The sequence below is a fragment of the Eupeodes corollae genome, chromosome 2 (genome assembly GCF_945859685.1).
Source record: "Eupeodes corollae chromosome 2, idEupCoro1.1, whole genome shotgun sequence".
NCBI classification, from domain to species: domain Eukaryota; kingdom Metazoa; phylum Arthropoda; class Insecta; order Diptera; family Syrphidae; genus Eupeodes; species Eupeodes corollae.
Window position 1 is genome coordinate 78,300,242 of NC_079148.1, and position 13,123 is coordinate 78,313,364.

The 13,123-nt window shown below is 28.9% G+C and overlaps 1 protein-coding gene across 8 annotated transcripts in view; it reads left to right on the forward strand.

Moving 5' to 3' along the window:
* The window catches only part of LOC129945756 (disintegrin and metalloproteinase domain-containing protein unc-71), a 506,847-nt gene that overhangs the window by 457,392 nt on the left and 36,332 nt on the right, over positions 1-13,123 (forward strand). For all 8 annotated transcript variants that reach the window (XR_008781514.1, XM_056055660.1, XM_056055659.1 and 5 more), the window contains exons 15-17: positions 5,823-5,994; positions 7,698-7,817; positions 12,448-12,625. Coding sequence is in view for 7 of the 8 variants with exons in the window: in XM_056055660.1 (XP_055911635.1) it covers positions 5,823-5,994; positions 7,698-7,817; positions 12,448-12,625 (470 nt within the window). In the remaining variant the exon portion in view is untranslated. The remainder of the gene's footprint in view (positions 1-5,822; positions 5,995-7,697; positions 7,818-12,447; positions 12,626-13,123) is intronic.

The window sequence follows — 13,123 nt, forward strand, 5'->3', positions numbered from 1 at the left end:
CGACCACATGGAAGATTTTACCCAAAGATCTTGGTGTAAAACCGTATAAAATACAGCTCGTGCAAGAACTGAAGCCGAACGATCTGCCACAACGTCGAATTTTCAGTGAATGGGCCCTAGAAAAGTTGGCAGAAAATCCGCTTTTTTATCGACAAATTTTGTTCAGCGATGAGGCTAATTTCTGGTTGAATGGCTACGTAAATAAGCAAAATTGCCGCATTTGGAGTGAAGAGCAACCAGGAGCCGTTCAAGAACTGCCCATGCATCCCGAAAAATGCACTGTTTGGTGTGGTTTGTACGCTGGTGGAATCATTGGACCGTATTTTTTCAAAGATGCTGTTGGACGCAACGTTACGGTGAATGGCGATCGCTATCGTTCAATGCTAAAAAAAACTTTTTTTTCTTTGTATTTTAGATAAAACACTATGTTTTTATGTTAAATCTACGATCGTTTCCAATCAGCACGGTTTTTTTAGGAGGTTGTCACTTTTTCAATGAAACTAGCAGGAAACTGTATTGACTGTATTTTTACTGACTTCAATAAGGCGTTTGACAAACTCTCACATCATGTTTTGCTAATTAAATTAAGGAAGTCGAGTTAAGTAGACATTTCGTAATATTCAATTTAATTTATTGGATGAATTATACAGACTTTTTTTAATGACTGACAATTGGGATTTGATAAAATTGGTGTCCATCGAAAATGCAAGCAAGGAACTCAAAAGATTATTTTCGTTTAAAAAAAATACAAAGTATAACTTTTTAAATTTAAAGAGCCACACAAAATAATGTATATGTGTAGTTTACTTCAGGAAGTGACACATTATATTGTTGAACTTATATCCAAACTCCACAACAAACTAAATTATACAGAACTTCTACACAAAACTTCATAGTCCTTATAGAGAACGTTGTGTGTCATTAAATGTAATGAAATTTTTAATTCCCAAAACAAAAACATTATTAATTTTTGTATGTCATCAAGGTATACCTTCGTTAGTGTACAAGTGATAGCAGGTAACTACTTTCCTAACTTTACGTTTACTTTACTCCTATTCTTCCTTGAAAACTTTTATATAGTAATTTCCATTATTATATTATCTCAAATCTCGCTACCTCCTTCTTATGCCGATAATACACAAAACACATAAAGTACAGGGAATTTTCTTCTGCAGAAATTATTTTTAAATAGTTTAGTTATAGGAAAAAAACTTAAAACTTGTATAAGGGAAAATGTCAGTCTTTAGAGAAAAAGCTTATTAAAAAAGATTACGATAAAATCTGTTTTTAAAAAAATTGTAATTAAAATAAAATATAAAAAATAAAATAAATGTTGTTTTGAATTTAGTTTATTTAACACATTCTGTTAGTTAAAATTAGTGAACTCTGAAGTTCTTGTTTTCAATTAGCAGTCAAACTATCGTGTCAGTAAAGACTGTTCCAAAATTGAAGTAATTCGGTCAATAAAATCTTATGAACATTTTTAATAAACAATTAGAGAGATGACGGTTTTTCATCTTAATAATTTTAGCATGAATATGCTAAGTAAGTGCTTATACGATCACATACTATCGTCAAAGCTTTAGCATAAGTGAAAAAGCTTTTGGTAATAAGTGGTAGGTACAACCCCGAAATATGCATGGGTTATGCACATCGGTAATCAGACCGATTTAATTGTACGGTGTGGCATTAGAAAAAACTATAAGCCGCAGCAAATTAAATAAAGACCAATGTTCAGCTTTGACTATGCATACGCGTATGGTTTCGCACGACCCCATCTGCGACACTAAAACTGAACACTCTACTCTACCTAACACCTCTTTATATATTTATTAAGAAAATAGCAAGCTCTTTTATTCGCCTTAAAGCTCCATCGCAGTGGGTTAACAACAATATTGGCCAGTCCGTAATTCTTAAGTATTTAGAATCAATTCCAAAGCACACAAACTACATCATCCCCAAATGCAATTCGACAGAAGCTATACATTCTGGGATGGTTAATCCACTGTTAAACAAATGAATCAAAAACAAATGAAGGGGTTGGTGGTAGTGTGTACTCTGAACGACCGCAATTAAGTCTCCAATTTCCAAGGGTAACTTTTGGCGATATAAGAAGTCTTGTCCTGGCTTAAAGAAAACGTGATATCAACATCGGATATCCGTTTTTTTTCAGATAGCCAGGTTGCTATTTAAGGAAAACATGTCACGCGTATTTTCAAATGACTGTTGATGAAGCTGTATGGATGAGGAAGAGGAGGAAACAGTTCTTCACCTTCTCTGTACATGTTCTGCTCTAGCTCAAGAACACAAGAATTACCTAGGATTCTTTTGGAACGATCTAAACGATCTCCATCATATTAACTTAATCAACCTCTCACGTTTCGTGATAATAATATAATTTAAATAATAAAACTAAATATACCTAATAATAATTTAATTTAAAACAAATGTTTAGGTTCTTATTGTTTTTGTTTTTGTCTGTTACGTTGACCATTGACTTATAAGAATAGACCAATTGATTGATTTTGAATTTACAATGAAAAAATTCTTCATTACATTCTGTCTTTTCTTGCATGTTTCAAATATTGGTTCTATTTTGTATTTCAACCAGAATAACCAAACACTCAATGAAAAATTAGGCTATTAAGATAACCTTAACCGTTTTGAGATTTGGTAATTATTTCAATTATTTATTTGTACTTTTTGTGTTGTTCTTATACAAAACTGCTTACAATTTTATTGAAAAAAAAAATCAATATCGACAAAAATTTACGGTATGTGTCTCAAAAACATGCTATTTAATTGAATGTCTCTCAAATTTTTCCTTAGAGCAATATTCAATATGAAAAATAATTACACACAATATTTCCTTTCCCAACTCACTTCTCTAACTTGTTGTCTACTTGTAACATCGATTTTACCTAGGGCTATCAGATTATCTACAATTATTTTTATATCTTTAATTCTTTTTAGTGAGAGGATAGTAATTCTCGTCTGAGCTCTAAAAACACATTTTTTTTTAAGTTTCGAACAAGTTCATTTATATGTAATAAAATAGTGAAAAGCCTTCTTTTGCAGAAGCCGCAACCACTACAACTTTATGAACTTCAAATGAACTTTGCTTAAAAAAGTTTATCTTTTGCTAAGGCTTCGTTTTTATACCTATATAGGTCTCCTTTTCTTCGTGATCTCTTTTTTACCATTTATTATTTCTTTTGTTTTCAAGAAAAGAAATTAGTTTTAAGACACAAATAGATGCAGATCCTTTTTGTTTGGTTCGCCTGTGTGGTGAGGTTGCATTTTTTTGTTTTATTTCAAATCCTTTTTCTAATGTGTGTGTGTGTTACCACACCAACCATCATTCAGCATCCTGCATTTTTTGTTCGTTTTGCCCTATTTTGTTATTTGTTCTTATTCAGTTTGGTTTTTGTTCGGTCGCTATTTTGTAGCTGAGCGTGTGAACTCTTCTTGCAACATTTGACTTTTGCCCAATTTTTAGTTGTTGTTTTTGTTATAAATTTTTCACCATCTGAAGAAAGATATTTATATAGTCAAAGAAGAGTATGAGAGTTAGTTATTTTCTTTAAAGATTTGTTTAAGTTTAAGTTAAAGTTTAAAGGGATCTTTTTTCATTCGCACAACACGAAAGAAACTGAATTATTCATTCTCAAGTTTTAAAAAACTTTATTTTTCTTTTAATATACACATTTACTTGTACGCACTAGCTTGCCCCTCGTTACTTAGTTTAAAATTTAAAAACTGCTTTAAAATGCAGTTTCTGAAAAATAACACAAAAAAGAAAGAAATTTGTTCGTTAACTTTTGATTTGTTGGTTGTCTTATCTACAGACATTTTAGAGTTGAAGCGGAGTTACATTTATTTATTTCTTCGTCATCAATGGATATACATAATCTGTTGACTATAGTATATAGATAATAATTTTACAACTACATATGTATATGTATATCAGTAAACAAATTTAAACAAATGTTCTTATAGATAGTTTTACTCATTTGAATGTCTACTTTATTTTTAATTGAATTAAAAAATGATAAAGAATGAGCTATGGGTTAGTTAGTTATTAGTTATGAGGTAGTTCGTCCCATGGAATCATTAAAGAAAACGTCCCGGTTTCTTAGATTACTCTCAGGGACATAAGAGGACAGAAAAGCTAGTAAATGAAAACGTTGAAGCATTCTCTTCGGCATTTTAAAAGACTTCAAATCAATTAGTTCACAATATGGCTGAGCTAACTTCCCGACTATTTCGAACGGTGAATTATTCAGAGATATCGCCTTTATTCTATAACTATCATTCAAATAGTTGTTATTCATCAGATCATATTTTCACTCGGGATATATCAACACGTTAATTGAAGATATGGCTTTTTCTTTGCTTCCATTTCTGTGACTGATATCAGATAATTTCAAGATTTTATAAAGTTGTTATTTGAACATTGCAAGACTAAGACATTTTATATTGAGGCTCAGATGATATTTTATTGTCAGTTCTATCCAATCTTTAATTCATTCAAATTTATTATTTATAGTAGGTATGTTTTGCCATATTATTTGAAATATGTAAACTGATATTATGAAACTAATTTGTTTCGAAAATGACAACTTTCCAAATGAAAGGCCTTCATTATCAAGACTGTAATTGAATAGCAACTTAGGTGATGAACGAAAGGCTTTACAAATTTTACAAATTTGTAGATAATTATATTTCCATCAATCAAATAACGCATCTATATCTTTTTGAAACTTAAGACAGTCATCAATTAAAGGTATTGAAAAATATAATTTCAAATTGCCTGCGAATATTTGACAGAAATTTTTAGTTGAAAATCAGTTTTTACCCTATTTTATTTAGTATTTTATTTAGAATTTAGTTTTTATAAATAAAACTGATAGTTAAATTAAAAAAAAAGATTTACAGAATGTTAAAAATAATATTTTTGAAATAAGTTTAAAGCACTTAAATTTTTAAAAAGATATTTGAGTAGCAAATTAATGTATACCAACTTTTTTTTCAATTTGTATTTGTTTGAAAAAAAAACTGTGAATTAAATGTTTCTCAAAATTTTACCAAAGGTCAAAAACATTATTTTTGTTCCATAAAATTATTTTTGTTCGTAAAATATTCGTGGTGACATACGAGTACATTTCTTTTTAGTTTTTTTGATTTAAAAAAAAGGCTAATTTAAATTTTTTCAAAACTATAATTGATTAGCCTCGCGATATTTTTAGTTAACCAAAATTTTTATAAGATTTTATTTTTATATTTATATCAATATCTTTAAAACGAAATTTATTTGATGTCAACATCTGCACTATTTCTTGAGATATGGACGGCGACACAGACATCTCCCCAAAAATCTTTGATATTAATATATCTCTAAAGATTATATTTCTAAAGAATGAACTACAAAAAAAAAGTTTAAACAAAAATAACATCTTAGAAGATGTAGGAGTAGGTGTATAATTAAATACTGTAAGACCCATTATCACAACGTCAAGTATGCTCAAGTACCATACCTCTCCAATTTGCCTTTTTATGTTATAAATTTATCATTCCTAACAACTCCATCTTAAGCATTCATTAGCCTTGAAAAACTAAAATATATAAAAACACATCACAGATATAAAAACACATCACAGATCACACTCTTCAGAACTTGCTCCTTAAAGCAATGCCACAAAAACAAGAAATAACAAAATTATTGAAATGTGTACGCACATAATTTTCATCATTAAAAAAAATTACAATAAAATCATGAAACTATATTTCTATTCTTGTGTCTTTTTTATTCTATTTCATAGGTTATTGCTTTCAAGGCGACTGTCCAACATTAAGTCTGCAATGTGAGGGCATTTGGGGTTACGGTGGTTCGGCGGCTGATCGTCAGTGCTATGAACAATTTAATTCCAAAGGATCCATAAATGGTCATTGTGGTCGAGATGCCAACGAACATTACATTAAATGTGACCCCGAGTAAGTACATGTATCTACAATCTACATATCTACATCATAATAATCTCTTACTTTCACAAAGAAGTATTATACATTATTATTTTGTTACACAACTCCATCGTCATAATAATATTATATCTGCTTGAAGTTAATTTGTATCTCTTGAATACGAGTAGGTACTCTGCAAAGGACTATAAGCAAACATTTTAATTCACATCGACCACAATTTTTAGTCTTTTTTTTTCTATTTTTATTTATGTACCTGAGCAGGAAAAAAATAGCAAGATATTTTTCACATAGTTTTATAGCTCTAAAAACTGCCAACGTGGCAAGTTGCTGTCTTGCGTCACAAGCATATCGAAAAACTTTATATTTTTTACTTCCTATCGAGCTCTTCTCCACCCCTTCCTTTCTATTTTTCGGAAAATGAATATCATCAAGGAGGAAAGTGGGGATGCTGTCAAGAAAGCAATTACTGTGATGGACAAGCTTATATATTTGTATACTAAAAGATTTACTTTTACAGGACTTATAGTACGGGAGTTAAAAAGTAGAGTGAAAATGAGAGGTGAACTAAGCTTTTATTTAAAGGCATAAAATAAGTCTATAAATGTATCAATATACCTTTTTAATACATAAACATTACGGTTCAGTTAATAAAATCCATTTTAATATAAAATTTTTTTTTAATTTTTGTTCTTAACAACTAGACACAGAACCATAAGTATTCGTTATATTTAATCTAACACATATCTTGAAATTTTGAGTTAAGAAAATAAACTGTTTTTATTTCGATTTATAAATTTTCGGAGAACCTTTATTAGTCTAATATACATAGATGTGAATCTATAACTTTTGTTATGTGAAGGCCCTATTAAACAATTTGACAGTTAGAAATAAGGGTTTTGTAACAATTAAGAAGTACCCGTGGCATGATAGTTAGTGCGTTGGACTGTCATGCCAGATGTCTTGGATTCCATCCCATTCTATGCCATCTAGAGTTTTTTCACGGGTACTGCCTCTTGCGAAAAATGGACAAATTCCTTAAGAGTAATTCTTGTCATGAAAAGTGCTTTCCCAAATTGCTCGTTCGGCTTCGGCTTAAAATTGCAGGTTACCTCCATCCCTGGCAACAGTACTCGCACTAAGTCGTAAGTCACTAAGCCTTAGTTCTCAACGGACTGTTGCGCCACCTAATTTATTTATTTATAACAATTTAGAAGAGTACATTATACACAATTTGGAATACAAAAATTCAAAGTCTATGAAGAGAGACTGTCTCTGGATCTGGATTGATAAGATACTTAACAAATGTCTCTGCTTTAAAATGTGTGTTGTCAAATTCCGAATTGCTTACAAAAATGAAATCCAACGAATCTTGATTTCGCAAAAAATCAAATTACAATTTTGTAACGAATATTTATTTGAATTTAGTGCATCTAATCCAGTGAACCATAGTGTATGAATCTCAAAATAGAACTTAGAGTGAGGCAAAGGATGTTTGCAAATTTAATCAAAACTTTTATATAAATTTTAATATTAATAGAATAAAGGGCGTACGTCAGTTGCACATTAAATCGAGGTTTTTCATATTTGCTTTTTTATTTTTGTTTATCGTTATTATGTTTGTATTTTTTTGTTTAACTTTTTAAAAGTTATATGTACACAAAAATGTATATTTATCGATTAAAAACACATTGTGTCTTTGTAAATTTATTTAACAGAAATGTACAGTGTGGTACGTTGCAATGCAAAGAAGGCGAACGACAACCAATTAACGATGGTATTGATCAACTCTATTCTCGGACGATTATATCGATCAAAGGAGTCGAATACGAATGCAAGTAAGTGGGTTAAAAATGTTTAATTATACTTAAGGATTTTTTAAATTATTATTTCGTTTCGTTGAGCTGGTTAATTCAGCGATGGGTTGGTTATAAAAATTCAACAAAAAATGTGTGGTCAATTTTCCAGTACATATTCTAAAAATTTGGTAGAAGAGTAGGCTGAGTGGCAATTATTATTCGAAGTACCTTTAAACACTTGTATATTTAATTACTTAAAATAAGTGATAAGTAAGGTGGAAAGCCATTCGTACCTTCCCTTTGAAATCCTAAAAAAAAAACGTTGAGGAATTGTTCACTATTATCACAAATTACTACGCTGGTCGGCAAGTTTTTCTTCCTGGCAATAAAATTACAATTGTTCATTGGGTTTTGATGACCTTATTTCAAATCCAACTTCAAAATTCAATTATCGGATATTTGAAATGCTACGCTTTAAGTTAGATAAAATACGTTTTTTGAGTGTAAATTTATGAAGTAGTTTTTTTTTTCCGATGAAAGCCATGATGGTTTTCCAAATCTGTAATCCATTTCTATAATATTCAGTTGAAATATTTATATTATTTCATATAATATTCGAAAAATCTTCATAAATTGTTAGATTTCATTTGTCTTACATAAATCCAAAAGAAACACTAAGCAATGTATACTAAAACGGGTTTCAACGTAAAAGGTAAAACGGTTTAAAAGGAAGTTTTGTTCTTGTAACGAATACTATTGTCGGAACAGTTTTACTAAATTAAGTTTTTGAAATATATTTAAATTAAGTATTTAACGTAACTAAGAATGTATTAAATTTAAGGTTTTCTCAAAAATTCATATAAAACCAGATAAAAACAGATTTTTGTCAACATACAATTAATTGTTAAGACATATTTAAAGTTTTAATTTAGCCTTAAGACCCCGTTTTTATTTGTTTTTAGGCTTTTAAAGGGGCATTTTTGAAAAACCTGATGTGATAGAAAATTTGAAGGGGGATTAAGAACATTCTAATCATTTAAAAAAGTATTGTTTGTGGGACAAAAAACACATAATTTTGTCTACCAGGGTTATATAAATACTGTATAATATAATTGTTTGTGCGATTATTTTTTGTTAATAAAGTTCCATTGATGTTCGTTCTTATTATAAAAGTTGTCAAAAAGTGATTTGAACTTAGTTCCTACATATAAGAACTGACACACAACTACTTAGTGGCATTGTACATAAATTTGCAAATAAAATTTAACAGGAATACTATTAACACTTTCCAATTAGATTATTTTGTTAATACCTTTGGACGTTTTTTTCTTCATTCCTTACTTCTGATATACAATTACATATTTTTCTCATCTATCATCAAAACTATTCACTATGATTATGTCTTCAATGAAAACCCTCTTAATAGTCAAGTAAACAACAAAATGTTTAAGTGCCTTGTTGACCATTTTATATCCGTATACATAGCCATACAGTGTACCAGCAAAAAATTTGAAAATATAGACACTTGAAAATGTTATTTATTTTTAACATTTAATTAACCCCATTTCTATTAAAATTGAATGTAAATTTGAACAAGTAGGATTAAGTATCCGACATTTAGAGAGTGGTTTTTGTTTCGATAATTTGTTTTTCATTCAAAGTTTCAATGATAAGCATTAGACATATACATGCATCCTTGAAAACTTATTTGTGATGATGATGATGAAATAATATTAAAGTTATTAACTAACCCCATTTTCGATAAAAAAAAGCTGTAAATGAATATAAGTATAATCAGTGGTTGGATATTTTCACAAAAATAATTAGCTAGTAGTTTGAGTCAGTTTAACTACAGAAAATTCATGTGTGACGAGTTTTAAAAGTATATTTATAATAATTAGGGTTTAAAGAATTTTACAACATTTAGAGAAAAATACTGACTACTACGCTTCAAAATGTATATGTGGCCAGTTTAGTTTGAGATGAAAAACCATGCTCACAAAAATTGCCATATGTTTATTTTATTACATAAAATATAGAAATAAATATAAATAGTAAGAAAGACTAAAATGACATATTTTTGTTTGGGTCTTCTGGTTGTAAAATTTATAATATGAAGCATTATAATTGAAATTAAGGACGTAGTAAAAGGTAAAAAGAAAAATATAAAAATAACAAATAATCAATTTTTATTCTTAGAAAATATGTTGAATTATACCAATATTTCCAAAATGACACTGGTCGACAAAATTACGGGTTTTTTCTGTCCCACAAACAAAACAATATTTTTTTTAATAATACATTCAAATCTGTGCCTTTGAAATTGTCTATCACATCAGGTTATTAAAATATAACGCTTATAAAACGCTAAGTTAAAACTCAAAATATCTCTTAACAATAAATTGAATGATGATTTTGTAAAGTTCAAATTTTTCTCTTCTAGATCCAATTTAAATTATTTTGGCTTCTTACTTAGATTCTGGAAATTCAAGTCTTTATATAAGACATCTTCTATTTTTAAACCATTTTATCTTTTTCTGTTGAAAACCGTTTTAGAATAAATGGTGAAGAGTTTCTTGAGTTTTTTATGAATATTTTTCGAATGTTGTATAAAATAATACAAATATTTTAACTGAATGGTAAAGAAATGGATTATAGATTTGGAAAACGTTCAAAGATTTTATTGAAAGAAAGCTACTTCATAAATTTAAATAGCATCAAAAAGGCTTATATACGTGTTTTTTGTTTTGTTTTGAATATAAAAAATTATACCTCAAAAATCAGACTTAATAAATTTATTAAGATTGGATTTTAATCAAAACATATTGTTGAAGTTTAGTTTGACTTACTTTTTTATAAAAATATGTATCAAGTACCAAAAAATTAATTTTTCGTAGAATATTTAAGCAGACCCCCCTTGGGAGACTATCTTAACTTTCGCAAAAGTTACTTTAATTCAAATCTAATCGCATTGAGTTAATGATCAACCTTATATTTATTTTAAATTCTAAATAAATAATTTAAAATAAAGAATAAAATATGTATTGTAGCTTTGTTGCAAAGGTACTTCTTTCAAGTGAAAATTACACAATATGAATCGGAAATCCAGCCCTATTCAAATCGCGTCAAACACATTTTTTAGCTTTTAGCCAGAGGGGGTCATGATTCATTTTTTAAGTAATTTATCTGCCAAAAACATCTAAAATCTTTGTTGTAATCTTAAAGGTTTCACAAAATTTAACATTTAAAAAAACTTTAGTAATGTTTTAACATGTTTTAATAAGATTTTTTTCTGAGACAAACAGTAAATATTCAGATTTTTAAGAACAAACTTTATATTCCGAAAAAGCAGTAGGTACTTTTTATTTTCTTAACAAAAACTGAAGTAGCCTTTAAATTCCTGAAACTCGTCCTTAGATCCATCTTTTTGACGCAAATAAAAAGTATGTTGCTTTCTTAAAAGTGTTTTTTTTTTCAAAATTGATTACCTATTAAATAAAAAAACGTATATATTATTTAATTCTACTTTTTTAAATGCTTTTGCTTTAGATACTGTAGAATTGAGATTTAAACTTGAAATTCAATAATGTACTCGTAAATGTCCCAAATACAGCAATAGCTAATTAAAATACTTCATGAACGTTTTATATCTATAAAGTAATATAAAAGCTTTGACTCTCTCTAGAATTGAAGTAAAAAGAGGCTCAGTCACGTTTATTTTATGAGTGCCACATCATAATTTCTTCACAAATGTTTTGTACCTTAGTTTTCATCATCAGTTCCAATATAAGTTAGCAGACTGATAAAAATAAAATACTCCACAAAAAACGTTTAAAAACAGTTCTTTATATTATTTTTTTTTATTTTCCTTTTAAAAACGAACAAATCTATCCCGAAAACTTTCTTATTTTTTTTTTTGAAAAAAGCTACGATCTAACACAATTCCTTACATTCTGCATGAAATGCACCCAAAACTCCTCTAACCTATGGTATCTTAGTTCTGAAATAGGTCATATTTAGAAAGCTGTTGAAACTTGGAATAATTTAGTGTTTTGGTAGGCCTTCAAACTAAATAGTTAGACCAGGCCATTTGTTAGATCATGTCTTCTAAAAAAAATCTCATAGCTAAATTGTCACTTTAGCCCTTGGAATACATAAATATAAAGTTAAGTTACACAATGTTTTATTTTTATTTTGTCAGCCTCCTTTACAGAACTTTAAAGATTTATTTTTAAGCTGTGTCCGAAACCTCATGTGTAACCAACCCCCTGCCCTCCCTGATTAAAAGTCTGTATCCGACCTTGATACAATCCTCATTCCATACTATAATAAAGCAGCTCCAGAGAGTATAACAATTACTAAAGTTTTACTGATTGATATCCCAGCTAAGAAAGTTATCCCTTTCATTAGCTCTTCCGTGTATGTATATAAGGGAAAAGACCATGACCAAGTCTAAATTGTTTCCATATAAAACTTGTCAATAATCTAATTACTGTGGGTTCTTCTTTTTTTCACTCTATAGTAACTTTAACCATGTTACTTTTTATTTTTACTCCTTAAATATTTTTATATATTATGTATACTTGCGAGTATGTATATGCTCAATAACTTTGTATCCTAAGTATGATAATTGATTTTGTTACTTTTCTTTTAACAAAAAACAAAACAGGGCAACAAGCGGTCAAGTGGGCTCCAATGAATATCCAGAGCATGGTCTCGTTAAGGATGGCACCCCATGTGGAGATAATTTGATTTGTGTGAATCAAACGTGTGTTAGTCTATTTCCACACATTGACCAGACCAAGTGTCCTGCCAACAAACAAGGACAAGAATGCTCTGATCATGGGGTAAGTTTATTATGTTCAGTTGAATACTTCGTTTTATAAAATGGCATACCAACATAGTATCGTATATCTATACTGAATCGTCAATGGTAAGGGTAGTTTTAGTTAGTATATAGTGTTACTTCGTGTGTCCTTTTTTTAAACATTACAATGTCAAACTTTTATATTAAAAACTTGTTATACAGACTTGGATGAATACATGTGTTTTGTCATCCTTATTTAGAAACCAGTTGGACAAATATATCAGAGTCTCAAAAAAGGGTTAGAAACTAAATTTATCAATAACAATTATGTTGTTAAAATGTCTCGGGAAAAAAATGAATATCATTTTGAATTTCATCAGTTCCGGTCATACAAATTATAAATTGATGTTATGAAACCCAAAAATAAGTTGAAAATAATTCAAAAAGGTCACCCTAACTTACAATGTATATTAAATAATACAGTACATTCCTGATCAATACAAATGTACAAAGAAATATATGGAGCATGTATAAATAT